The 27981-nt window shown below is 48.5% G+C and overlaps 1 protein-coding gene across 2 annotated transcripts; it reads left to right on the top strand.

Annotated features, from left to right (window-relative positions):
• Positions 1 to 65: 65 nt before the first annotated feature.
• On the top strand, positions 66 to 27960 carry KLHL18 (kelch like family member 18). Of its 2 annotated transcripts, none has more exons than XM_075043580.1 (10): positions 66 to 249; positions 13695 to 13825; positions 14016 to 14156; positions 16422 to 16620; positions 18769 to 18929; positions 19237 to 19373; positions 20361 to 20583; positions 22400 to 22504; positions 22827 to 22938; positions 24609 to 27960. In XM_075043580.1, the coding sequence occupies exons 1-10, from the start codon at positions 97 to 99 to the stop codon at positions 24993 to 24995; spliced, it is 1749 nt and encodes a 582-aa protein (XP_074899681.1). In that variant the 5' UTR covers positions 66 to 96; the 3' UTR covers positions 24996 to 27960. The 2 variants fall into 2 exon arrangements, with proteins under 2 accessions (XP_074899681.1, XP_074899672.1); XM_075043571.1 differs by having other exon boundaries at positions 20346 to 20583.
• The last annotated feature ends 21 nt before the right edge of the window (positions 27961 to 27981 follow it).

Below are 27981 nucleotides of genomic sequence, written 5' to 3'. Positions count from 1 at the left end.
GGGGGGGGTGTGTGAGGGCCGCCTTACGGTGGCCGGGCGGGGACAAGGCGCGGGGGAGGCGAAGCGAGGCGGGGAGCGGCGGGAGCGGTCGGGAAGATGCTGGAGACGACGGCGGCGGCGGCGGTGGCCGAGCCGGAGCTGGACCCTGAGGACTTGGTTCACTTCTCGGTGGGCGATTTGCCCAGCCGCGGCTACGGCGTGATGGGCGAGATCCGGCGGCAGGGCAAGCTCTGCGATGTGACCCTCAAGGTGCGGCCCGGGCCGGCCCCGGGGGGCGGAGGGGGGAGGCTGAGGGACCCCCCGATCCCTGAGGGGATGGTGGGGGACCCTCCGGTCCCTTTGCCTGGGAGAAGGAGGCAGCTGGGGTCCCCTCGGGTGCCTTTGGTGAGGGGACAAGGCAGGGAGGTGAGGGTCCCTTTGAGGTGGGGGGGACTGAGGGGCCCCTTTGGTGGGGGATAAGGGAGGAGCTGAGGGCCCCCCCCAGCCCCTTTGCTGGGGAGAAGGGGGAGCTGAGGGTCCCCCCTCCCCATGGTTTTTGGCAGCGGAGAAGGGCGGTGTTGAGACACACACACACACCCCCCAGCCCCCTCAGCGGGGTGTAAGGGGGTGTTGGGCCTCCCCAGCCCTGGAGGGGGAGGTCTGTGAGGGTCCCTTGGGGGTGAGAGGGGTGCCGAGCACCTCCAGGCCAGGGTGGGCGCAGGGACGTTCCGGTGACACCCCGACGCTGTGCCTCAGCCCGGGGAACGGGGTAGGAGATGGAGCCTCCATCTCCCTTGGGACCGTCGTGGGTTTTCCAGCTGCCAGGCAGGGTGATTTAATAAAATGTCTTGTTTTGGGAGAAAATGGGGCACCCCAGGCCCCCCTGCCACATTTCAGTGCTGGTCCCGGCACTGAGGAGTGGTTTGGGAGGTGACGCTGTGGATGGGGTTGGTGCAGGTTTATGGACCAACCTCTGCTCCAACCCATGGGAGAAGAGTCCTTTTCCCTAGGAAACCTCTATCTTTTAAGAATATCCACTTTCTTACATCAAAGAAATAATCTATAACCTTGGTAAATCCTCAGGATTGTATGCCTGGCTCTGGGGGGGTGGGCTGGAAGGGCTTTGAGAGTGGCCCGTGGCCAGCGCTGGGCAGGAGATGCCAGAGTCCTTCAGACTGGGAGCTCACGGGCAGAGGATTTTGTTGTGGGGTGGGTGCGACATGCAACTCCTAGGATCGGTTGAGTCATTCCAGAATTAACACTGAAGTTTAATTAAACGTGAAGGTGTTTCCCAGCCTACTCATGCTGAAACTTTTCACCTACCTCCCGCTGCCGAAGAGGGAGCTGGCAAGCGTTGTGCCTGTTGTGGAGACCGCAGAACGCGTGATTGGGGTGCACCCCTGGGCTATGCAGGGCTGCTTCATCCCTGTAGATCAGCTCTAGCCTCTAGAAAGAGGGACTGCTTCGCAGGGTGAAATGCTCATTGTGAAGAGCATGGCTGTGCACTGATCCTCTTTGGCGGAGGTTGTACCTTCTAAGACGTGGAATTTGCGATTGTCTGTAACGTAACCTGGGGGAATTCTGTGACAAAAGTGGTTTGTGATGGAGAACACAGTTTTATTAGAATTAAATTTTGTATTATTGAGGTGGCTTTGTGTTGCAGAAGAAGATTCTCAGGTCCTGCGAGTCCCACAGCTCTGGAATCACGATAGTGAACCAGCTGTGGGTCCTGTTGCTGGAGTTGGGCTGCTCTGCACGGTCTGGAGGGAGACAATAGCGACGAGGTATATGACCCCAGCCTTATCTCAAATAAGTGCCTGACCATTGTTCTGCAAAACTCTTCTGAATAAGTTTCCATCCCTGTAGATTTACCACAGCAAAGTGCTTTTTACATCTTGCTTATCTCACTTTGTACATCTTCTGTGGCAGAGTGGGAAAACTTTTAAAGTCTTGAGGGCTGAAGGAGCTCTCCAGTCCAGCCGTCAGAATGAGTGCCCTGACAATGCTGGGCAGCTTTATGGATGAGGGTACCATGTTGGCCCTGCTTTCTTTTTTCCTTTTATCATTTTCTCTTCCAGGGACTATTGCTATCTGGGAGAGTGCAGAGCCTTTCATCCCTACAAAGGTTGAAAATATATTAAGAAAGATGGCTCTGTCATTCTTATAATGAGTCTTAACTTTCTCCACTGCCTGGTTAATTCTTTATTGTACTGAAGAGAGATCCCAGCAATGACCAATTCATTTGGCAGAGGGCTGACAGTGTGTTTCCGTGTTAGTTCAAACAGTCCAGCTTTCCCTCGTAGACACGCAGCCTCGGTATCCAAAGTGCTTCATTCTTTGATTCCTCTTGTTGTATTGAGTCACCATGTCAAAATATCCCACCTCTTTGCTGCTTCTGCCTCTTGACATCAGATTTCTCAGTGCCCGTGTGTCCCGTGGCGATTGAATTAATGCAGCGTGCTGAATCCAAGCCAAGCATTTCCTCCCTGTTGTTCAGTACAGGGTGTCTTCTCTAGCTGCTGAATGTTTAAGAAGTAATTTTTCTTAGCTGGACTTTGGAGGTGGCTTTGAATCAGTTAGCCACCTTCGACACAGCTGACGCAAAACGTGCTCTTCCCTGACCTTGCTCAGGAACACTTTCCACATGCGTTGGTGAAGCTGTAAATCCAGTGCCATGCAGAAGAAGCCTGCGAAGTGGGTTTTTTAGCAGGGCTGGTGTTTGAATACTTCTTACCCAAAATGAAGGTAGCAAAAGCACTGAGAAGCATTGAAAGTCCATACCTGAAGGAAACCATAGTCCTGATGTGTGTCGCATCACTGAAGTGAGTTGCCCTTTTTTTCAATCCTAGTGCTTTTAGGCTGTCACATCTATAAAGAAAAAAAGCTGCCAAACACCACTTTGGGCCAGAAGTTGGATTTTTCCTGATGTGACCAGCATTCAGGCTCATGGCTGAAACAGGAGCAAGCAGCGTTGTTGCAGCACAGTTCAGGTTTTTAGTGGCCTCTTTACTGATATCGTCGTTGGGGTCAATGGCTGTAAATGATTCTCCTGGCCCAGAGAAATGTTTGCTGTACAAACAGGCCTAAAATTGTTAGGAAGTGTCGGTACTCTCATTTGTTTGTTTTAATTATTCCCCTCATAAAGCCAGGCAAGCATTCATTCAGTAAATAGGAGGGGCAGAATATGTTCTTTCTCAGAAACTGTCTTGCTGCAGTTCACGCTGCTCTGCGGGAGACGGTGCTGCCTCAGCAGCGTACAGCAGCTGGGTTTAGATGCGATTAAAAGCAAGAAGTGCTGATTTGACTGGCTCCCTTGGAGCTCCGATTATTCAAACTCAGCTTAGGGAAATCTGTCACTGCTTCTCCTGATTGCCCATGTGAAAACGAAGTTTCACGGGGCAGTAAGTGAGCTGCGTGTCTTTCCAGCAGCTTAGGATGTGTTCATTGAGAGCCAAAGCTCCTTTCCTGCACGGATGGTCGAGCCTACAGATTTGAAAAGTCCTTTTCTATTCCTGTCTCTTAAATAGCTGCAGGTCAGAGCTCCTCTTGAAGATGTTCCATCACAGGCATCTGTCCTTTCAATCTCCCTTTAGTGACTCTGAAGTGTTTACTTAAAGAATAATTTTAGGATGGTTTGGTAGAAACAAATGTGAATAAACTGGAGGGAGGAGGGTAGCAAGGAGGCACACCTTATTCTGTGGTTAGTTCATTTTCCTTTGGTGAAAGTAGGATTTTTGCTTACTAAAGCCAAATTTCTGCTACTGCTTTCTTCTCTCCGGATTGCTAGGTTGTGTCTCAGCATGGCCTTGTCTGGTTAAAAAAAAAAACCAACAACAAAACCTGTTTGCCAGTTTAACCTGACTAGTTTTCAGTTTTGGACTATACACTTCGAAGTGTGATAGTAAACCCTGAAATCAGGGCGTCCTGCAAAACCAGCAGAGAAGCAGCTGTTCTCCATGCACCTCTCCATACCCAGCATCTGGGACCAAACTGGCGTTTCCAGTGATGGACTGAAGTTTGAATTGTCCAGATTCCTCAGGCTTGAAATGGGCTGTGAATGGCAAAATTTATATACGTGTGAGGGATGGGTTCAAATTTAATGATCTTAGCATCTCTGGCTATGGAGCAGAACCTGCTGTAGGGAGATCTCCTCTGGGTGCCACCTACTATGTGTCAGATGTTTTCACAGTTACTGACAGCTGGGTTTTTCAGATTAAATCAGTGAGGTTTGATTTCTGCGTCTACCTGTTTTCCCCCAGAAACTGGATATAAAGCCTTTTCTTTCAGGCTGTCTTCGTGTTAGGAGACTTTTGGGTTTTCTGGCTTCTTTGTGTGCAGTGCTGTCATGCTCCAGTCCAGGCACTACTCCACTTCTCCCTGGAGCTCTTTCTTCCCAAGAGCATTTCACCCTTAGCATCGCTTTCTGTCTAAAAATGAGCTAGGAGTCTTCAGTTATTTCTACTATCAGCACTGCCATTAATTTTACCTTATTGGTAGAAATTCATTAGCTTCTTACTAAGCTCACTGGATGAGAAAAGCTGTGCATTAAAGATTTGGGCCCTCATTGCTTTGGTTTCCTGTGCACAATAGCACAGCAGAACCCTTCCCACTTATTTTACAGTGGATTTGCAGTCTTTTTTTCTATGTGTCTGTGTTCTCAAAGCATTTTAGAGCTCACAAATAAATGCTGCAAAAATGTGAAAAATGTCAGTTCACTGACGAGTGCAGGTATTTGGGGGGATTATTCCGTGATCTGGAGATCCTGATCTGCTTTTTAATTGTAGAAAAGAAGCTACTCCGTGTTTGTGTTCTTCCTGAGCATTGTGTTTTGAAGACAAATATCCTCTTGAGGTGAAAGCTGCTTGGGTAGCTTTGTTTTCTGGAGTTTGCATCTCTGCTTTAGGCCAAGGTACAAGTGCTCTCTGGGGACACATCAGCAGCTTGCTGGAAGCCTGTGGACTGTACCGCTCCATAAAACAGGGAAGCAATACTGGTCCTATTTCTTCGTTGATAAATTTGGGGGTTTTATAGCTCCTGCTTGCTGCAGTCGGAGCCAGAGAACCAAGTACCAGGCTGGCACCTCCAGCAATCTTGGCTAAACCTTGGTCAAAAAAGAGAAGGTTTGTGCCTTTCTGAATCCTCAAAGAGCGAAGTTAATGTGAGCTCTTCTTATTGTTGCTGCTCCTTGTTTGGTTTTGAATCGCTCGAATGCCATATTTCCATGACTAACTCCAAGACTAATTAGAAAAGTCTCTTTAAAAAATAATGCAAGCCTGGCAAGTTAAAATACTTCCAAGCTGTGGAGAGGTTATATTATTTGTTTCATGTACAATCCGAATTGGACTGACAGGTGATAGTCCTGTTGGCTTTTCTCTCCTTCTAATCACAGTTTTTCCAAAGCAGACTGTTAACTTGAAACCCCCCAGACTCAGGCAGATGAACCCGAGAGAGCTGCTGCTGCCAAGCAGACGCAGAGGTGGAGGAGCCTCCCTTTGTCCCGCCGTGGCAGATAAGTGGAATTCCAGACAGCTTAGGCTGTGTGCGTAATTTCAGCAAGGTCCTTGAAAACCCTGTGCCTGGCTGCTCTGCAGATGTGTGAGCATGTTTGTGAGATTCTTTAAAGAGAATGAGCTTGGTGGGAGAGGGAATATCTTTTTATTTGAGGAGCCGATGGATTTAAAAAACAGATAATCTGTTATGCACGTGAGACCTTTAGGTTAAGGACCTTATTTAAATCTTGTCATACAGCAGTAGCGAGCTACTTTGGATTATGATTGGACTTGGTTTTTCACTCGAGGTCTCAGCTAGCGTCACTGCTGTTCCCCTTATGTAAAAGACGAGTATTTTTAGTGCTTTATGAAGACATTAAACCTGAAGCGTTAGCAGAAACCACACATTTCTGCACTAAGCTTTTTACTCTGTTTCTTTGAGCATGGCAAGAAGGCCTTACTGTCTGACTTCCAAACCCACTTGCACTGTTTTTTATTTGCTTTCCTTAAAGCAAAAGTTGTCCCACAGTTTCAGATGGGCTTCAGCAACCTGGGTATTTAACCTGGTGCCTGGCAGGGGCACTGGCAGGTATTTCTTGCCCAGTTAGGAGCAGGAGGTGATTCCCCAGGATGCTTCCTTTCCCCTGTCCCCATGGGAAGTGGAGGAACTGGGATCCAGCAAAGCTGTTCAGCTCCTCTGAGCTGGAAGTAAATTATCTGGGAACATGTGTTTATTGTACATGCAAAAGGGATGTCTTTTCTAGTTCAAAGCAATTAGTTACCATTATACCAGCAGGGCTCTAGTTAGCCTAGACCAGAAAGATGCCTGACTTAATGGCATCAATCTCTTGGTTTTGCACATGCTGAGTTTGATCAAAACTCTTTCATGTCTCATCCAGCTACTATTTGGGTGGGAAGGGGTGGGTGGGGAGGAAGGGTATTTATTTCAATGCCTGAATTTTGATACAAGATTTCTTAAACTTTGCTGTTCCATTATCTTCTGCCTAGCAAAACTTTGCTACGATGGCTTGGACACTAACTTAATTTCTACTATGGCCTCTCTGTGACTTGAATGCCAACGTCGTGTTAGGAAAGATGGGGGGGGGGGAGAAGATCCTTGCAGCAGAGAACTCGAGAGACTTCTCAGCTATGCAGGGTAATGATGTCGTGAAAACAATAGATGCCTTTATTACACCTACAGCATTTTTCTATGGAGAAAGCTTCGTTGTACTCTGGAACTTGTTAACATTTTGTGGACGTGGGAGTGTAAGGGAGAGCATGTCTTTTATTACCCAGTTAGAGAACATGTTGAAAGGGAGTTCTGTGATATTTGTGGTCAGAAAGGATGCTTTGCAAGCAGCGGTTCTGTTCTTGTTTCTGGTAAACAGTATTTTTTTGCCTTAAAAGAAAGGCACCTAAAATTACATATTGTAAAATAGCACATCCTTGCATAAAGGTGGAAATCTTCTGAAAGGTAAGGTGTTTTGCTCAGACTATGAAAGGGATGACAGTCCTACCTGAAGGGCTTATCCTCAAGCCTCTTCCCAGTGAGCTTACTGATGTGGCATTCCTGGGGTATTTCTCTTTTTGGTCCTTGTATAAATAGCTAATTCTGTCTTGGTGATGTGGATATGATTAAGTTTGTGGTGATTTCATTTGTGCCTGGAGACTAGTCCTGAACTCCAGGCTCAGAAAGCAAAAGATAAATGCACTGATTTGTGTTTAACTCACCAGGAGCACCTGATTTCTCTAACATCGTGGGTATTGCCCCTAAACAGTCTATTCTTGCAAATGAGGGCTTTCACCTTCAGCTGAAAGCTGAAATCCTCAACCGAGACTGGTTTAGACGCACGTCCCATGATGACACAGAGCGAGGGAGTCCAAATACTGAGTGACATCCCAGCTTACAGACGTTTCTGGGCAGTTTGCTCCATGACACTAGGTAGGCAATAAAATCCTGCTGCCGGCAGGGAGCTGCCGCTGTTGGAGATGCCAGCTCTCTAGGTTGGTGGCATCCTGCCCTCTGGACACCTCAGTCCTGGGGTGTATGCAGCAGTATATGAATACAAAAATAAAATAAAAAGGAAGATCATTCATTTGAGACAACTCTTGAATACGAATGGAAAGGGCAGCCAGTTCCAAAGGCTGCATGGCCAAGTATGAGCTGCTCTGTAGAATCAAAACAGGAACTGAGCAGTCTGTCCCTGCCAGCCACACTTAGTGAGGACAAAAATGGTTTTTTTCGCAACCAGACAAAGATTTTTCTGTATTTTTTTATGTTCTGCTGGTACTTCTGGAATTAGTGGGCAGGGCTGTGATGGATTTTGAGCAAGGGGAAACTTGTCAATGGTAGTGTGGAATGATATAAAAAATAGCATGAGCTCTTTTTTACTTTCTTGTTAGACTTATGTGACTGTGGCGTGAGTCCATCAGGCATAGGAAAGCATATTTATTTGGTCATAAGAAAGGGAGATCATTTGGCTGTGGGGATAGGGAGCACTTTTTGAAACAGAAGACGCAAGGATGAATTGAGGGGACATGTGCTGTGTGCTCATCCTCAGAAGTATTTTTCATTTCTACAGGAAAAACAGGTATTGTCCTTCGCTTGCAGCAAGAAATTCAGTTGTTCCTTCAGAACTTGCCGTTAAGCACTGATGGTATGAACATAACGATAGCTTCTAGACCAGAGATCCCAATTTATAAATCTCCCTGAGGGCCCTCTATCATTACAGGAGCAAGTTTTCAAAAAAAAAAAGGAACCGCAAGTTTTGTCTTGTCCGGTACCAGGAAATAGTTTCCGTTCAGCTGGTGGCAATCGCAGCGTGGATCAGCTCTTTGCTGATACAGCTCCATGGATCTCACTGCTGACAGGGGTCAGTCCCGGTCCTCCCCCTTCCCCTGCTACAACAGCAGAAAATTATTCCCTGTTTTTGTACAGCTTATTTCTGTTTTATTTCCCTGAACGGCAAGGTCGGGCGAGCTTTAGCACCAGTGCAAGGGAAGCAGTTGTGAACTACATGGCTCCATCTGCGCCGTCCAGCTGTACCCCATGTATAGATGGGGACCGAGCTGGGCAGGAGGTCCAGCCCTGCGTGGGGAGCTGAGGTTTCTCCCTGCAGGTAACCAAAATGAACTCCGGTTAGTTCAAACCCTGCCTTACCTGTGCAGGGTATCCATGGTACAGTTAATCTTTTAAATGGGGCATTCCCCAAGGTGAAACCCTTCCCTTAACGAAGGGTGAGTACCGCACCAGGGGAACAATCCTGTCCCTTGCAGTTGCTGAGCGGCTTGGAGCCGGAAGGGTGGTGCTACCCAGACACAAGGTATTTCATCCCTGTGATGATACAGCTCTCATTAACCCAGCAGGAATCTTGCTGAATGACTATAAAAGATTGCTTTTGCAATAACCAGGCATATTATTTATAATAAGGTCATTTGGTGACAGCCCATTGTGGGGTGAGATCATGGCGATGCATCCCTGAAACTGGAGCACAGTGGAAAGCTTCAGTTCTGCACGGACTGTTGGACAGTGCTAAAATCTGTTGTGTTTGGACTTGGAGCCTAAAGCATCTCTTGTGCTTTGATCCCTTTCTGCCTTTCCTAAGGAGAAATGCAGGCAGTGGAGATGCAGTTTAATATATGCATCTGTCAGAGAGGCAAGGTCAAAAAAAACCCCAAACAGGCTCGTGCTGCGAGCAGGACGCAGAAGTCTGGAGCTGCAGCGTTGAACTCCTGGGAAGAATAAGGGCAGGTCATTGCAGATGGTATTTGTCTGGTTCAGCGGTGACATTACTGGTGGCTGTCTACGTGCCCTGGTCCTTCATCACTGCCCAGAGTGACAGCACGATGGCACGTGGAGAAATGCAGCACTGGCAAAGGACATGGGAAGCGCCGATTGACTTTGTGCTTGACAGAGAGGGAGAGGGAATTGTGAGCTGTGCTGGTGAGCTCTTCAAAGGTTGGGAAATCCTGGGGCACAGCTGACTGGATAAATCCCAGCGACTGAAATCAGTGAATTTAACCATGGCGTAGATGGCTATCCAACACACAGATCCATTTTAAAACTAAATCTATTTTAAAAATTAATTTAAAGCTAGTGTTGCTTTTGTACTTTACAGTTATTTTCTGAAACAGAGGGCTTTTTCTCATTGTTGGGTAACACTGTAGGTTTGTTTGTTTTGAGTAAATAGAGCCTTGCTGTTGAAATTGGTATTAGCTTTAGTTATAAGGTTAACTTTGGTTATAACTAGAGGATCGCTGTATGCATTTGAAGGTATCATTTTAATAGGTGCCTATTCAATTTTAGTACTACTTTTTATTTTTAAAAAGGTGAAATGACATTTGAATAGCTGTGATTTTTGGCAACTTGTGTTTGGGTGGAAATGAAATTAAACGAAAATGTTTTTCTTGCACACTCAACCACATTCTGCACTGCCTGCATGGGAGTGCTTTTCCAAACACATCTTGTAGTTAAGAGATATATTAAACTAAAGTAAGTATTGCAGTTGGACTGACTTCCTTCCAGGCAACACAATGTCTTTCAAAATTTGAGAGATATGAGGCCTTGTTCTTTCACCTTGTTTCAAGCCAGAAAAACGTCGAAAGCAAAAATGGGGCTTTCCTGTGTTTTGGGACATTTGAGACACCTGGGAAGGGGTTTCCCTGCAGAAGCTGGGTACTCCAGACCAGCTCCTGGTCAGTGACTCCCAGCACTGCAGTCCTCTGCCCTGTAGTTGAAAACATTTCCAGCAAAATAAATTAAATAAATAAATTTTGAAGAATTGCATCTTGCATGAAAGAAAATAGCCTGGAGTTTTTAATCAGCCCTTTGCCCTTGACCAAGGAACAGATCTGTCTTGTGCTGCAGGCTTCATCTATGGGCATGTATCTCTTGCTTTAGCAGCAGTGTCTGTCCCCCAGCTCCGAAACGATGCTGGTAACACTTCGACCTTGCTCCGCATGTGGCAGCAAGGAGCTGGGGAAGTAACAAGGACAGGCCAGGTCCTGCCTCCAAGCTACCAGAGTCCTCCTGCAGCTTCTGCCAGGTCTGTGCCAGACATCCCAGGCTGGCGTGCACTGCACGAGAGATACAGCATTAAGGTATGTCAATAATGAGACCTGTTTCGTTAGCTTCGCTGGTGTTTATTCCTCCCGTCAGTGGGCTGGGTCAGGAGCAGCTGCTGCAGGCACGGCTGATGGAGTGGCTTCATCCACAGGGTAGGAATGGGCCGGGAAGCGCCGGAGCTTGCCGAGCAGGTCCAGTGTTTCTGAGCCTCGGGGCTCGAACGTGGACGGGCTGAGCAGCGAGTTAGTCATCGCGGTCAACCAGGTTGCGGCTGGTCATACATAAACCTTTCCCCAGTGAGAAGTCCCAAACAAAGAGCTTTAGCATCCAAGTCTCCTTATTTACCCATCTTAATCCTGTACCTCTTTTGCTTCTCTCACGAGCAGCACCTTGGTCACTGGCTTACATGGAGAGACGAACAGAAGCAAAGTTGTTCATGTGCGCACGTGCTCGACCTGGCGGTTAGCCGTGCGGAGTGAGGAAATTAAAACCCCACAGCCGTGGACACAGTGAGGTTTTGTCAGCTTTCAGGGGTGCACAGGTTCTTGAATCGCTTCCTTCCTCTTATGGGCTTTTCTCATTAAACTTGGTGTATTTTATAAGTATTTTTAAACCTCTTGCGTTAGAGAGGCCAGGCCAGAGTTTGCGCTCGCTTCCAAGAGGCTGTGTAAAGGCAGGGTGGGGAACCCTGCTCCACAAATGTTAGTTACTTAAACAGGGCTAGCACTTGTGGCCTTGAGCTCAGTCCCCTCTTTGACTGTGGGCTCCTTTGTGAGTCCTAGCAGTCTCGACTCCTTTTGCCAGATACGCCCCGTCCTACTGTGTGCCTACAAGGAAGCTGCTGATGATTTTGCACGTTGAGGGAGCACGGGCTGTGCCTGTACTGTGGTCCAGCATTTGCTGCTGTAGCACCGGTAGAGCTGCTGTCTTAATTTCCATGCTTGTCCTTACCAGCTTGCTGCTACAAAATATCCATCCTCTTGCTTTGATTACCTTATTTGTTTCTGCTTCTTCCCTCTCCCTCTCGGAACATCATCTTAGCCCTCATCTGCCAAGCAAGCCCTCTTATTCCTGCCTCTATCCCCACCACAGTCTGGCTCCTGCTCGGCTGTCTCAGGTGCTCATCTCCTTCTGCTCGATGCCGGCACAGGAGGTGGAGGTAAAGCATGAGATAAATTAATGACTGAGGTAGCAGAGAAGGGAACAGAGCAGCAGAGTATTTGCTGGTATTTGTGGCACAGCTCTCAAGTCTTAGAGCCTCTGGGATGTTTTACATGTGGATTTGGGTTAGTAGAAGAGATTGATACTGACCTTTACCCATCTTGAGCTAACAAGTCACTGTACAAGTATATATGTGAGGTTTTTTTCCATGAGCTGTAATAGTCCATACCATTTCACTTGCTCTTGCTCTGGGCATTGGGAACCCTACAAAATCCAGGACAGTGGGGTTTGTCCAGGCACTGTGAACAGCATGGGCAGGGGTTCAGGCACACCCAAGCTGACCAGGACAGAGGCTCTCCAAAAGTAGTCCTGCCATTGCCAGGCTGGAGCAAGTCTTGGAAGCAGTTCGACTGGATGTTTGCAGCACTATTTTAAATTGAGAAGCTCAGGCAAAGCAGACTTGTCCCTGCACCTGAGGCACACAGGGCCGTGAGCTGACCACACGCTAAATGTTTGTGATTCCCAGTCGTCGTGCAGGCAGGCACGCACAGCGAGCAGCTGGGTGGTCAAGCTGGTTTTAAAAAAATCTTGTAACAGCATTTGTGGCAGTTGAGTATGCTTTTGTTTAAAAAGGAAAAAAAAAAATCCCGCTTGCTTATGCATCTTGTGTTGAGCCCAATTCCTCTCTTTTTTTCATGTGTCAGGGATTTTGCTCTCTAAACTCCCAGCAAGTTGTATTTACTGGGTGTGAGAGCTCTGGGCCTAGAAGGAGAGGCAAGGCACTGTTGGGAATCATGAAAACCCTGAATGCAAACAACATTTTTGTTAATAAGCTGCCTAGACATGAAAGGGTGATGAAGCTTTTTGTAGAGGAGTGCAGAGGAGAAGAGAAGGGCTTCTGGGATGACCTGGAGAGTAGAGGACCTGCTGTGCCAGCTTGTTTGTCCCAGCAAAACAAAGCTCAAATGGGAAAATCTTGCTTAAGTGGGGAAAAAGGGCAGTTCTGCACAAGCTCGGATTGGCATAGGCTGGTGTGAGTCAGATTAGCCTGGAAATTAGGGGAAAAAAGCTCTGAACCAACAGAGAGAAGTAATTAGAGCAAAGACCTATGTAATTCAGAAGAAGGTAAAATATTGTATAGCATCTGCAGGAGTCAGAAGTGGAATCAGAGATGCAAGAAGCCCCTTCCAAGCCTTGCTCTGTATGGATCAGAAAGGCTCTTCAGAGGATATAAATGTGAGCAGGTATAGCAGAGCTGGTGAAAGTGAACCTGCAGAGATTTAAAGAAGATGAGCTCATATGAGCCTCTAGGTTATAGTGAAGGTGAATGGCTCTGAGCATAAGCTGAAGATACGTGATGGGTGCCCGAGAAGAAAAGTGCATGGGATTTAACCTGTAAGCTGGTCATCGGTTCAGAGGAAGAGCTAAGGAAAAGGAAACAGGCAGCCACATCACCCAGCTTTTAGTTCTGCAGAACAATTGTGGTCCAGAACTCGGGTTGAGCCTTCGCAGCTGTGCTTAGGGTGTCCCGAGATCAGATGGGTGATGTGGGATCAGTGATTGCCAGCTGTTAGGGGCAGTGTGTTACCTGAAATGGGGCCATGGGTGAGCATTTTCTGCCCCGAGCAGCTGCTGGGGGAAGCAGATCTGGGTTTGAAACATGTGCATGCAGTTGAATACCAAATTGATTCATCTAAAAATGTGGTTCTGTGGAGCTGGTCGTTCTCCGTTAGCAGTCTGGAGACCACCCACTCTTGGGCTGTAATACTGCTTTGTCTTTACCTGGTTGACCACTCATGGCAGCTTACGAGGCTGGAAAACTTGATTCAAAAGTTTGAATTTAAAAGACAGGCTGCTGTCCTGTTTGCAAATGGAAATTATCCGACTTTTGGCCCTCGGTTACTGGTGGACTGGCGAAGCATGCTACAGTGAATCATCTGGACTGTGCAGTTGGTGGTGGATGGTGCTGATCTTCCCTCCTTCCCCTTTTCTCTCTTTAGGTAGGGGACCATAAATTCAGTGCTCACCGGATCGTGCTGGCAGCTTCTATCCCGTATTTCCACGCCATGTTCACCAACGACATGATGGAGTGCAAGCAGGATGAGATTGTCATGCAGGGGATGGATCCCAGGTAGTGTCCCAAGGCACACAAATGAGGATATCCAGAGGGACAGCGAGTGCTCTGCAGGCCTTGGCATTCTGTGTGCAAGGCTTGAAAGCCTACCCTCTGTGCGAATGGTGCTAGAAAAGGTTTTTCTTTTAGTAGTGTCCCCTGCTAGGTTAATTGTTAATAAATTCTGCCCTTTCTCCCCCTTGTTTAGTGCACTTGAGGCTCTGATCAACTTTGCCTACAACGGTCACCTGGCAATAGATCAGCAGAATGTCCAGTCTCTGCTGATGGGGGCAAGTTTCCTTCAGCTGCAGAACATCAAAGACGCTTGCTGCACTTTCCTCAGAGAGAGGTAAGGGGTTGTCTTTCAGCTATGCTTAGTGCTCCCTAACAGCAGCAAGGTTTTATTCATCTGTGCCTGGCTTGGGAGGAAGTGGGATGTCTCCTGCCAGCATGATAAGGAGGTCTGCATCTCCCAAGACTCGCCATTCTCGTTGCCTATAAAAGGACTTATCTGGTTTATGAGATGCTACAGCTGGCGCACGATAACAGGCCTTGGCCAGCCGTGGGAATTAATAGCTAGAGCAAAACTGAGTGAACATTTCCCTTTTTCAGAGTTAACTAGCTGGTTACCCATAACTATTGCGTGACTGCTTCTGCCGCTAACAAACCCATCCTTGCAGTAATTACCCTTTCTGCTGCTGCATGTGTAGGAGGGGAGGAACAAAGGGACTTAGCCAAGGAGCTGGACAGGAAGCTGTGGCAGAGCCTTAAATTGGTCCCAGGTTTTTCAATTCCCTCGCTGGTGTTTGGCTGTAAGATTGTTCCAGCAGCATGATCTGGAAGCAGAAAAGCTGGGCTGTTCTTTGGAAACGTACCACACGCATCTTCAGATCGTGCCAGGGAGTCTTACGTGTTGAATTCTCCCTCCCTTCCCCAGCTTAGTTTCTCTGCAGCTGTTCAGTGTATTCCATGGCGTGATATTAAACATACCTTCCAAATAAATGGAACATCTCAGAGAGTTATTTTTCTTTACCTCTAAATAGAGGTATCCTAAAACCATGGGTTGGGGAGAAAAAATGTTTTTCCTCTGTGTTTAAGATGTCTCATTTTTCAGTCCCCTGTGCATCCTGAGTTTCTGCAGTTTGTTTAAAATTAAGTTTTATAAGATTGCAGAGTATTCATTTTTCTTGCAAAAACATTTTATTTGAGGTACTGGATATGACACCAAGCTGGAAAGAGATGGGTTGCATTGTTTTTTTAGTGTCTGCTAGCTTTAGATGGTTGTATCTATATCTAGATTAAGCGAGGTGACTTTCTGAGATTTAGCTGCCACAGTTCTCCCAAATCTACCAGGAGCAACTAGGTGTCCCAAGTCCTGGATTTGAGTGTGCAGCTGTCACTTCGTTTAATAACCAGAAAATTAGTGGACTCTGACCATGCTGAAGAGCTGCAACATGCATGCTGAGCTCTCATTCTTAAATGGAATTAAGATTTGGGATATTTTTAGGCCCCTGTGCACAGACAGGTCCCTAGTGCTCTAACCAAGCCCAGTGCGAGCCCTGAGAGTCATCCTTGTGTGTAAGTCCCCCCCCATCAGTGCTACGTATTTGCTCTTAGCACAGCATAGAGCAGTAACTGAGGCTGCTTTCCCCGAAGTGGACACAAGCGATGTCACATCCTTACGTGCATCCGGACAACAGCTGGGCCTGGTTTTTGCAGACCATTAGACACTGACACCATCAGAGTCCAAGGTATATTCCCCATGTAGGTAGCATTTAATTTAGTATCTGATGATTAATGCCACAAAACACAAGTATCAGCTTGTGTTGAATGGTGACATGCCTGTATCGGGCAGGGCTTCTTGTTTGGTCAGGAGTGTCCAGGACACTTAACTTTTTCTGTAGGGCACATGGTTGTGGCAAATACCATCTTCTCCATCTTCTCCATGCCACTGAGCAGCTTTATGCAGTGGCTGTTTGGCTGTTCTGGAGAGAGGCTTGGATCTGCAGAGGTACTTCTCACTGTCTAACTTCCAACTACAAAAGCATCTTTGGTGATAAAGCCTCCTTAATCGCAGGAAATGGCTTTATGAAGCCGTAATAGATGCTGTTCTGTAGTACTTAGAAAACACGTAAGATGAAAAACAGTGACTGATGGTTGGTATTTGCACAATGTGCTTCAATCCAGCTTTGTCCAATACTGGAGTTAGAAAAAAAAAAAAAAAAAAGGTGCTAGATGCACAGCCCAGGCACCCCAAGATGTGGGAGGGAGGGATTGCTGTGCAGAGCCTCTTGCTTCCCCTCAACTGACAGCCTGCAGCCTTCACATAGAGCCAGCTGAGTCTGTCCAGTGGCTCCTCAGCCAGGTCAGAGGGGAGAGTTTTAAGTTGTGGTTTCCATCCTCTGGCTCTGCTGTGGGTTCAGCTTCAGATCTCTATGTAGATATGTTCATCAGTGAGCTGGAACGTGCCATTGTTGAAGAGGACACAGCTGTGGCTTTCACTGCATCACATATTCTCTGAGGCTTGTATTGCTTCACTGAACCTGTTTGTAATTCTTTCTATCCTTTCATTAAACTGACATTACTTTTGCTCTCCTCTTCTCCTCTTTCCCAGGCTTCACCCGAAGAACTGTCTGGGAGTGCGGCAGTTTGCAGAGACGATGATGTGTGCGGTGCTTTATGATGCTGCCAACAGCTTCATTCATCAGCACTTCGTGGAGGTATCCATGTCTGAAGAGTTCCTGGCACTGCCTTTTGAAGATGTCCTGGAGCTCGTTTCTAGGGATGAGCTCAACGTGAAGTCTGAAGAGCAGGTGTGTGCCTGGTGTAGGTCTCAGCAGAGGTAGTTTTTCCTTTGGAGGGGTTTTTTGGTTGCTTGAGAGTGGAATGGGATATGACCCTATTCCTGGTCTGATTGAAGCTGAGATGTCCTGGCACAGTGCTAGGCAGAGCTATGATGACTCCCTGAGCCCCAGTTCTTGTCTGTGCTGCCAATGTTACCTTGCTCTGAGAAATGCCTGGTAGAGTTTCTCAGACTGTAGATTTAGCAAAACATTGTTTTAAGGTGTTTTGATTCATCGGTGACAGAAGTGGAACCTGTTGGGTCCTGAGGACCTCCAGCTGTGCCCCTTACTGTCAGTAAGTTGCTGGTCCTAAGGAAGAGAGGCTGAGGGTGTGGGCAGTAGCAGGGAGCCCTTCCTCACAGAGCTCACGTTCAAGTCCAAAGGAGTGCTTTTGAGGTGTAAAGAGTTTGCTGTGAGTGCTGCAGCATTTTATAACAAACGTTCCACTGAGTTTGCCATCAAGAGGCTCCTTTAGACTGGCTTGTCCCTAGAAAAAAACAGAAAGCAGTGCTGAGCAACCTTTGGACATTTCAACAGCCTTGAGAATCTATCGGTGCTGGGCTGACAGTCTGCAGGAGAAACAGAACCTGTCCTTGAGCCAGGAAATCTGTCCTGCTCTTTCTGAGGAGGTTACTAAGGAGGTGACAAATGAAAAGCAGACCTACAGCTATCTCCATGTAGGGTAAGAGAGTGCTTTGATAATCAGGCTGTCTGAAATGCCTCTGAAATGGGGAGCAAGGGCAACCTGCTTCACATTCCAGCCACGTTGCTATATCGTACCACAAATTTGTCTCTTGCTGTTCTTCCCAAGTGGATCTTTTGTGGAGCAGGTAGGAGTCCAAAGAGTCTGTCCCTGGTGACATTTCCTCATGCCCTGGCATCTGCCAGCCCCCTCTTCAGAAATGGCAGTATTTTAGTGCAGTGCAGCATATCTGCTCATCATAACGCACCTTGTAGAGTGGAAGTAAGTGGGGGGGGGGCTTAAGCTCACCATGGTACTGTTGAAGAGGTACTTTTGCACTGAAAGCCTCAGGAGAGATGATATGAGAGACTCTGGATCTCCACTGTAAAAGAAGGACTTCATAATTTTGTTCTGGTCAATGGTACTGCTGGACTTTTCTCCACCACCACAGGTTACAATAAAAGACCACCCAAAGTGAGCGTGTGATCTGGTTTAGAGGGCAGCTATCCTGCGAGGTGGTGGCTGTGACCACAGTGACCAGTTCTCCTGCAGGTTCTGGGAGACTGCTGTGGGTTTGTGATCTCCCTGAGCTGAACCTGTAAACAGAGATGAGGCTGCAGTGTGTGATGTTGGTTTTGGAATGCGACCCCTGATCAGTATGACTGGTGGGGACGCTGTGCTCAGTGGGAGCTCTGCCTTGGGTTACAGTGACAGGACTTGGATGTAGTCATCTGGATGTAAGCGCAAGAGTGTAGGACAGCCGAGCCCAGGCTTTAACTGTGAAAGTCCTGTGAAACAAGGAGTACGTGTCTGCAACTAAACTAGTCACCAGGCTTCTTTTGTAATCTGGAGTCATCCAAAACAGGGCAGGTGAACGGTGCTTTGAAGAGGTCTGCCTCTCCAGTGTCTGTGAAGGAAGCCTAGAGAGGCCAGCTCAGCTCTAGACATCTACTGTGTAGTTATCCAAAGTTAACTGATGGATCCCTCTCATCAAAACTGTCTTCTGGTTTTTCACAGAGCACAACCATTCTCTTTTCTTCTTCCCCAGTTTGCTGATTTTTGACACTACATAACCAAGGTTTTGCATTCTGTCCCACCTCCCCTAAGAAAATTCTGTTCCCCACTGCCTCATCTCCCTGCAAATGTTCATACTAAACATGTCGTCCCATGGGACAATAGGTCAGTATTATTGCAGACTAAGTCGGAGGCAGAGAAAGCAATGCCAAAGCCAATCCACCTGAGCATCACACAACAGGAGAGCCCTCTGGTGCGCTGTAGATCATTGCCATTCAGTCATGAAACCGTGTCATCTGAGACCAGGGGAAGATTGTTGTCAATATGTGGTTTCTTTTCCATTGGACAACTGGCAGCAATAGGAATGTGAAAAAAAAAAAAAAATCCCAAAACTCCAACTTCCCATGTCTTTCTTCTGGCAGGTATTTGAAGCTGCATTAGCTTGGATACGGTATGACCGAGACCAGAGAGAGTCGTTCCTACCCGAGCTCCTGTCCAAAATCCGCCTACCCCTTTGTCGACCTCAGTTTCTCACTGACCGTGTGCAACAAGATGACCTGGTCCGCTGCTGCCACAAATGCAGGTGAGGCTTGGATATGCGGTTAGAAAGTCACCCAGTGGATGGTGGCCCTCAGTGGGGTGGAGGTAGCAGGAATGTGGTTTAGCAGTCTTGGAGAATGAAATTCTCTCTTTGTGTGGACAGAGCACCTCACATAGCAAAAAAACCAAAGCACCTTCCCCAATTTTAATGTGACAGCAGGGCCACATTGCCTTCTAGAAGTATTGGCCATGGGAGGGGGAAAGTCTGTTGCTTAAATCTTCATCTGACTTAAGACAGTCAGATTTCATCATATCAGCAAAGCTCTGTAATTATTTGGCTTTGATTTCAGGGATCTAGTTGATGAGGCAAAAGATTATCACCTCATGCCAGAGCGCCGGCCACACCTCCCAGCATTCAAGACACGTCCTCGGTGCTGTACATCGATCGCAGGATTGATTTATGCTGTTGGAGGACTTAACTCAGCAGGTACCTTGCATATCTGCTCCCTGCAGTGGAGAGAGCTGGGTGGGACAATGGGATCATGAACTTCCCTCATGTCAAGTGTTGAGCAGTTTCTCCTCCTCTGTGTAGCACTTTGACCCTTCCAGTGAAATGCTAAAGGTGGCTATGCCCATAGTTTAACATCTTCCAGCTAAAAACTGTCTACATCAGGTTTATTTAGGACAGTACTATTGCATATCTTAAAGAATCAGCATTTTGAGGGTGGTGTCCTTGCCGATAGCAATAAGCAAAACTTGGAAGTATCTAGGTGACGTTGTTGGGGTTGTGGGATCACACGTGCAGACACAATGCGCTTGCATAAGCCTAGCCACAGTGTAAAAAGGGGACAGAAAGTGTTCACAAAACTATTGGCTGGAGCCTCAACCAACCTCGTTAACCTGGGATGTAGGATCTGAATAGCGAGTGTATGCTGGGCACTGCCTCGTGGGCTTCACACCCCAGGCACACCGCAACACGGCTGATTTATCCTGTAGAGAAGCTGTGTTCACTGGAAGCAGCGACACCGACAGATGTGACATTGCAGGTCTCTGCTGCCCCTGTGAGGTTGTAAGAGGTCCCGCTTCCACAGCCAAGGACTTGTCAAGTCTTTTAGTACAGAGCACGGACAAGCTCTGAAACACTACAATCCTTTTGCTTTGCAGAGTGCAGTTTATATGAATTTTTCAGAGCAGGCTCTCATTAGAATAGAAATGTGGCTGGGAAATGCCTCTGACTTGACCCTGATATGGGAGCAGGGAGGCTGGACTAGGATATGTGAGAGCTCAGAATAGGATGTGTGAGATCCTGGCCGTTTTCCCGGAGAAGAGCAGGCAAAGTCCCTGTGTCAGCCCCATCTTTGGTGTCAGAGCAGCGACCACTTATCCCTCGCATGCCTCTGCTACTGGCAAGCTTGCTAAAACAGTGTTTTATCAGATCTCCCTCTTTTAATTTGAGTAGCAAATTTTTATGCAGGTGACTCGCTGAATGTGGTGGAAGTCTTTGATCCCATTGCCAACCGGTGGGAGAAGTGCCAGCCGATGACGACGGCCCGGAGCCGAGTCGGGGTCGCAGTGGTGAACGGACTGCTCTATGCCATCGGCGGCTATGACGGTCAGCTGAGGCTGAGCACTGTGGAGGTTTACAACCCGGAGATGGATTCCTGGTCCAAAGTAGAAAGTATGAACAGTAAGCGAAGGTATGTTCAGCTCGCTCAGTGGGAAGGGGACCTTTGGAGCAGGAATGGGAAAAAAAATGTGAGGTTGTAGGAAAGTTAGAGGTGTTGGGTGGTGGTGGATGCCGAATGAGAATTTCATGTGTGGGGAAGGAGCAAAAGAAAAAGGAGGAGTGGAGCAGTATGGAAGCAGATGGGATGTGCCTGGCCACATTTGGGGCAGGCAAGTTGTGCTGATTCTGGGCACTGCTTGCTGGTAAGAGGGGAAAACTGTTCAGCAGCTCAACAAAGTTATACCTGTGCACACAGCATTGATTTACAAGGAAAGCCATTAAGACCTCGGTAAGTAAAAAGCAGCTGACCAGCAGCGTGGGCTCTAAGCTACAGAGATCTCTCAGTTTTGGTGGCATCAAGGAGTGAAATCAAACTAAAAGAGAGTTTGAACTGAAGTCCCAAAGGAGGTGGTCAGAGCCCCATTTCTTCATGTTGTGATGCTAGATGGTGGGTGAAGCACTGGCAAGCACCGTGTAGGAAACTCCTGTACTGCTAGGAGTCAAATAAACCCATTTTACCATCTCTGTCCAGTGCTGGCATCTTCTTTCCCTACCAGAAAGCATAAGTGAATCACAGCTAGGAAGGAGAGGAGTATTTTTATTGTCCAGGGAGAGGAGCTTACAGCTAAGCAGAAGGTGTTTGTGCTTGATGAACAGAGCTGCATGCTTCCTGACCGGCCTAGGGGCCACTTTGTGGTTGGGTTTGGGAGCTTACCCTGCGTTATTTTGAAAACCCACCTATTAAGTTGTGTGGTCATCCTGTCCTCCCCACCATAACGCAGTGGCTGCTTCCATGTTTAAACATATTCCTGGCATCTAGGGTTTCTGCTGCAGTTTCCTTTGCGCTCATGCCCTGTCACTAATACTTGTTAAATTGTTTGCTTTTCTGCAAGCTTTGCAGCACTTCTTTACCATAATGCATTGTTTGACTTGGTTTTTTTGTGGTCTGAGACATTGATCATTGGGAAGAGCACACTGCAAGCAGCTCAATACATGAAATCCTGGGTACAAGGCTCCAATTTGTAGTGGAAAAGCTCATTTTTTTCTGTAGCAATGAGGTTCCTGGGAGCTTTTCCCACACTGAGAGGCAGTTGCTCTTCCATGATTGGGTTGTTCTGCCTTGAAGCCAAGCAGAATGGGTGTTGGATGCTCTTGTGTGGAGGAAAATGTCAGTTATTGTACAAACTGCTCGGTTCCAGCTGTAGTACTGGGGTTTTATCGCTGAGGGTTGTGTTCCCAAGCTTTTATAAGAAGCTTTGATGCCTACATTTTCAAGGTGGGATTCTAGTCTCCTGTCTGAAGCATCCCGTTTGATAGCCTTTGTGAGCCAAATACGTGGTTAACAAGGCGTAATGACAGGGTCAGTGAGCACCTTGGTTTAACAAGCTTTACATTTGACATCAACTAGTGCATCTCCTGAGGCTGTGCAGCGATGTCCCTCGCCAGAGTTATCTCTGACCAGCAGCAGTGGGCAGATCCTTCATGGGAAGCCAGAATTGCTGGGATTTTGACCTATGATCTCCGTGTGCTTTGATTTAGTTCCTTTGATCATAAAACTGGGGTGTGCTCATGCTGCAAGCATCTTTTGTGACCTGTGAGACCCAGTGCTCAGGTGGGATTGAGCGGTTGAGCAGCCTGGAGGTGAAGCCAGGGGAAGAGGAGGAGGTTTGGTGGGGCGAAGGAGGTGACGGCAGGCAGTGGGCAAGGCAGGCTGTGCAGATTTACTGTGTTATGGATGGTGTGGAAGCACCTACGGCCATCTCACAGGGTCCTGCTCTTTGTTGCAGTGCCATGGGAACAGTGGTGCTGGATGGCCAGATCTACGTATGTGGAGGATATGATGGAAACTCATCCCTCAACTCCGTGGAGTCCTATTCTCCAGAAACAAACAAGTAAGAGCTCTTCAGGCCCTACAGCTTATCCATCTGTTTGCTGCTAGGGTAGTGCCGTGCCGTGGCATCGCTGGCCGTCTGGGCTGTAAAAGGAACCCAGCGAACAATGTGGGAAAGCCTTTGTATCCTGACAGCAGAGCAGCATCCCTCCTCACAAGAGTTTACCTGGATGCAAGTGAACAAAACCATGGTTTAAATAGGCGGTGAAAGGAGAATGACTGGAACCCAGTCCTAGAAAATCCGATAGAGTTGAAATAATCTATGGGCTGTGTATGTGCCATGCCTGCAGAACCCTTGCTAACCTCTCCCCTCTCCCGGCAAGGTGGACAGTGGTGACCCCCATGAGCTCCAACCGCAGCGCCGCTGGAGTCACCGTCTTCGAGGGCCGGATCTACGTATCAGGAGGGCACGATGGTCTCCAGATCTTCAACAGCGTAAGTCTGCAGGGTGTGGCTTTCTGCAAGCCTTGTGCAGAAATTAATCTACTGCAGGTAGCCAAAAGGTCAGGATGGGGCTAGGAAGGCTCTGTGCCCTTTCCCTGTGCACCCAAAGTGCCTTAAGTGTTTGCACCACCAAATTCTTTCATTTCCAGGGCCACCCTTCTTGCTCAGGAAGAAATGAGCTAGCCAGGTACCCACTGGGAACTGGACTGGAAGTGCTGTTCTTGTTCCCCGGCACCAAAAGGATTGAGCTGCTGCAGTTTGTTGTCTCCCCGCTTCCTTCACTTTTAAAATCATTTTATCATTGCATCCCTGTACCTTTGAGCTGGGAAGTATCCCAGATGTCAGGCTTTTACCTTTGCTTTCTGTCCCTGTTTGATGGCTTTGGTTTCAGAAGCAGATTATCTCTGAAACAAGCTTCGCAGCAGGGGGAGTTGGTGGTACAAGGCCAGCTTGCCCTCTTCCACCTGCCCTGCATTTCAGTTTTCTGCCTGTTCTGTAAAGAAAAACCTGATGTGGAACAGAAAAGGCTTGTTGAACCACTCAGGAGCGAGAGCGCGGGGAGCTGTCTCTGAATTGGTTCTGTTACCAATGCACCGCTCTCAGAAATTTATAATAAAGGGTTTGTTGGGAGCAGCAATAACTATTTCTGCCTTGCTCAGCAGGTCAGGGGCAGGCTGTTGTCTGCAGCTTGGAGTACCCCAGAGCCAAGAACTACAAATCTGCTTGTCTAAGCACATTCCTGAGCATGACGAGTTTGGAGCAGTGCTGGAGCCCTTGCAGAAGGGTTCCATCTATTGGTCTCCCTAGAAATGCAAGGGATAAAAAATGGTGGTTGTCTGGGTTTTTTCTCTCCCTGAGGTGCCAGATAGCCCTTCTACAAACATACAGGGAGGAGATGCCAGCCTCTTCTGAAAGCGGCAGAGGTTACTGCGCAGAGGAAGGGAAGAAACCCTACCCTTTGCCGCAGGGTGCAGGATGTAAGCTTGAACTGTGTCAGGAGTGGTGGTCGTCCAACATGAGAAACGAGAGTTTGAACTGTTACAGCTGAAATCTGCTGCGTGGGGAGAGCAGGAAGTCTCACTTAAGGTTAGGGAACACTTAGGGGATCATTAAGGACAGCTTGGACATGCACCTCTTAGGTCTGACAGAGCTTTGACTGGTTCTGCTTTGGGGCAGCGGTACAATCTCGTGTGCATGAGGAAAATTAACATATTGCAATCGAGACGCAATCCTGTGGCAGTTGAACTTTTAATTGAAGGGTGCTCAATCCTTTTGGTGCTGAGGCTCAGATACTGGTACTGTGCAGAAGCTGATGAAAGGGGAGAGAGGTAGAGGGAGCATCTTCAAAGCTGAATTTGCTGTGGTCTCTGCAGCGTATCAGGTGGGGAGAATGGTCTCTCCCCACATTCACCTGCTCCAGCTCACTGATGAGTTACTGGGCTGAGGTCAGAGGGAGTGGGGTGAAACACAACGGCTGGTGGGATCCAGGATGTGAGAAAAGCTTAATAACGATTCAAAATACGAAGGTATGAAACCAAGAAACAAAACCCAAGTTCCCCAGTCGACTTCCAGTTGCGTGTTGAAACAGTCTGCGTGATCCATGCCACGTGGTGGGTCCTGAGTGAGGGTCCCCTAACGCCGTGTGCTCTCTGTGACTGCAGGTGGAGTACTACAACCATCACACAGCCACCTGGCACCCGGTCGCCAGCATGCTCAACAAGCGGTGCCGCCACGGAGCAGCCTCACTGGGCAGCAAGATGTTTGTCTGCGGAGGCTACGACGGTTCGGGCTTCCTCAGTATCGCCGAAGTCTACAGCTCCATGGCAGATCAGTGGTACCTGATCGTCCCTATGAACACCCGGAGGAGCCGCGTCTCTCTTGTTGCAAACTGTGGCCGTCTCTACGCTGTGGGGGGTTACGACGGACAGTCCAACCTCAGCTCGGTGGAAATGTATGACCCGGAGACAAACCGCTGGACGTTCATGGCCCCGATGGTGTGCCACGAGGGAGGGGTTGGTGTGGGCTGCATACCCCTCCTGACCATCTGAGAAGAAGGCGTTTGGGGGGGCCGTCTTTTCAACGACAATCCGGGGAGCGGTTCAAAGAGTGTTTCATGATGTGATAGCCGCAGAGGTGCATTTCCAGGTGCTCAAGTGTCATTCACACACACACACACAAAACTTGACAAAACAATCCCCACCCTTGGCTTTTTGGGCTGAGGCTCCTGAAAGATCGAACATGTTGAAACGCGATGTGTCTACGTGCTGGTGGAGCAAGGGCCTGCCTGCCTCCCTCTGCCACCCGTTAGCCTTTGCTAGGAGCTGTGGCTAAGCGAATCCTTCCTCTCGCCGTTGGTTTTCCAAATAGCCCTGCGGTCTGCTCTCAGCTGCACCTTTGGGAAGTGCCGTGGTAGGCTGGGGGAGGGGGGGCAAGTTTAATTGCAACATAAAAACGGCCACTTTAATGACTTTGAAAATACATTTGCGCCTTCCATGAGCAGCAAAGTGACCCCGATACCCCGAGGGTTGGGTCAGTGACGATGTTTGGGTGTCGTGGTTGCTTGCTGCTGGGCATGGGCAGCTCTCACCTGGCTTATTGAAATGGAAAAAACCCACCAGTGTCGGTTCCCGGACCGCATCCAGGCTCTGTGTTTTAAGGTTCTTCTTACACAAGACATCGCTGGCTTCTCGAAGCAGAGCTGTGCTTTCTTCAGCTCGATGGGGAAAACTTCTCCACAAGAGCCACATGATGGAGAAACTAGGAAGAGGAAAACTGGTCGGTTAAACCATTGAATCATTTTAGCAAGCTCTGGAGAAGGCTGAACATAAATGATACTAAGCAACAGTCAGGATTTCAAAATGGGAAATAGGCCAAGGTGTTAATTATAAAGATGTCCCTTAAATTAAATATTGATCAATTTTCAAAGTCAATGTTTAAGAGGCAGCTGGAGCAGAGCATGGCCAGGATTTTTCAGGAGAGGCAAGAAAAATACGTCTCGAATTTGTCAGGGCTGGAAGCGCACCGCTGTGCTGATGCAGGGACCCCCTGTCCCTGGGGGCGGGAAGAGGGACGGCTGCCCAAGCGAGGCTGTTTTGGGCAGCACAGACAGAGAAATCCCACGCAGGGATGTGGGGTGAGCATCCCTGCAAAGGGCCAGGGGGAAAATGGCGCGTTGGCAGAGCCAGCGCAGCCGTGGCATGGGCAAGATCTGCGCCTTTTGGTATTTTCTGGTTTGCTACGCTGGGAAAGGTCTTTGCGGTTGGTTTTGTGCCGGGAAACTTTCTGTGACCGGGCTGAAGCAGCTGCCTGCCGTGAAGCGGTACGCAGGCAGCGCGGCAGCTCCCTGCCTGGGACGCCCTTGCCTGCATCAGCTCTTCAGCGCTTCTCTTGCATGAATTCGAACCGCCATCCCTCCGGGGCTCTCTTCCATGCCCGTGTCCTCCCGTGCCACCCTTCGGCAAAGCCATACCTCTTCACCGCCATTGAAGCGGCCGGCAGGCAGGCAGGGACGGGCAGGTGCAGGCAGGCACAGGCTGCTGCCACCCCTGCCTGCTCAGGCAGGAGGAACTTGACACTAATCCCGCCGGCAGCGACAAAGGGATGGGGATCTCACCCTTCGTCCTGCCCGATCCCAGTGTTTCAGGGGGCTCGGAGCCTGCCCCTCCTGTCCCCCACCTTGCACCGAGCCAGGGGGAGCTGGATGTTCACCCCAGCCCCCAAACCCAGACCCCCACACTTGTTCATAACTGAATCCCAGCGTTGCTTGGGATTTTAACTTTGGGTGTATATGTGGATGTCTATATATTCAGGTACTATGTATATTTTAGGTATATATAATGAGCATATCTGACTATAAATGTGATTTGTCAGTATATATCTATTTCCTCCGTGTATATGTATATCAGCTGCTGGGTTCACTGGAGGGGGAATTCATTTGGGGTTTCCATGCTGCTAAGACTCTTTAAAAAGGAAAAGAGAAAAAAAAAAAAAAAACACCCACGAACATTGGAATAAAAATGAAGTTGCTTTTCGGGCCGTGAATTGCAGAAATAACTGAGCTGGAGCTGCAGTGGGGTCTTTGCAGAAGGACCAGCCTCCGTCCCTTCGAAGGGAACGTCCATGCCCTATTTTTCCATCTCTCTGCCCGACTTCCCTCTGGCTCGAGTGCTGCTGGGGAGGAATCCTGCAGCTCATGCTCCCATGGCCTCAGACCTGCCTCTCATCTCCCACCCCGTAGCATCTTCTCTCCTCCAGGACATGTCCTTCTGATGGTCACCTTGCGCAGAGGAGGCTTTGATCAGCATGGGGCTGCTCTCCCGGCGTGCCGTTGTCCCATCTTGTGTCCCTTCTCCCTCCCAGCTGGGGCTTCGTATCCGTAAGAATGTGAATATTGGATCAAATACACTTGCAAGAGCAGCGGCTCCAAGACCTGCTAAAGGTGGGGCTGTTGATGACCCCCAGGCTCCCAAGCTGATGCTCAGCAGCACGGTGGTCCCAGGGGACTCGGATGTCCCCCAGCCGCACTGCTGGAGCTCCCTGGGTTTCGTTCCCTGGGGATTTCTTTGCTTTTACTTTGTGGATGAACCAAAGAGAAAGGGGAGCACCTGGCCCTTCAGCAAGGCTGCAGCACCTCCATCTTCGGGCCCCGATCTGCTGGTGTCCGTAAGGTGACAGAAAAATAATGAATTTTGGGGAAACAAGCCCTGGTCACCCAGGGAATGTAAGCTCCTGGGAGAGCGTGATCGGCTCCGTGCAATGCTTGGTAGATCCTGTGTCCTCAAGTTCAAGGAAAACCCCAAAATTTTGCAAAATGCATTAAAGATCCTCATAACGTACTGGCACATTTCTGTGTCCGCAAACCATGCTGTGCTCCCCACCCATTGCCCTCGCACCGGGGAAGTGCCCGGGGTTTTTGCTGCACTGCTTCTCCCCCCTGCGCACACCAACCCCTGTCCCCACCCCAAAAGGGCACTTTTACTGTCACTTAACCCTTTTTATATTAAAACCAAGAGAAATTCATCTCCCGGCTGGCTG

The sequence above is a fragment of the Buteo buteo genome, chromosome 2, assembly GCF_964188355.1.
Source record: "Buteo buteo chromosome 2, bButBut1.hap1.1, whole genome shotgun sequence".
Lineage (NCBI taxonomy): Eukaryota > Metazoa > Chordata > Aves > Accipitriformes > Accipitridae > Buteo > Buteo buteo.
This window is presented reverse-complemented; position numbering and strand designations above follow the sequence as displayed.

Excerpts from the sequence above, each read along its gene's own strand:
- KLHL18 (XM_075043571.1), top strand. The coding sequence starts at position 97 with ATGCTGGAGACGACGGCGGCGGCGGCGGTGGCCGAGCCGGAGCTGGAC. Across the intron at positions 18,930-19,236 it reads CGCTGCTGCCACAAATGCAG|GGATCTAGTTGATGAGGCAA; the intron begins GTGAGGCTTGGA and ends CTTTGATTTCAG. Across the intron at positions 22,505-22,826 it reads TATTCTCCAGAAACAAACAA|GTGGACAGTGGTGACCCCCA; the intron begins GTAAGAGCTCTT and ends TCTCCCGGCAAG.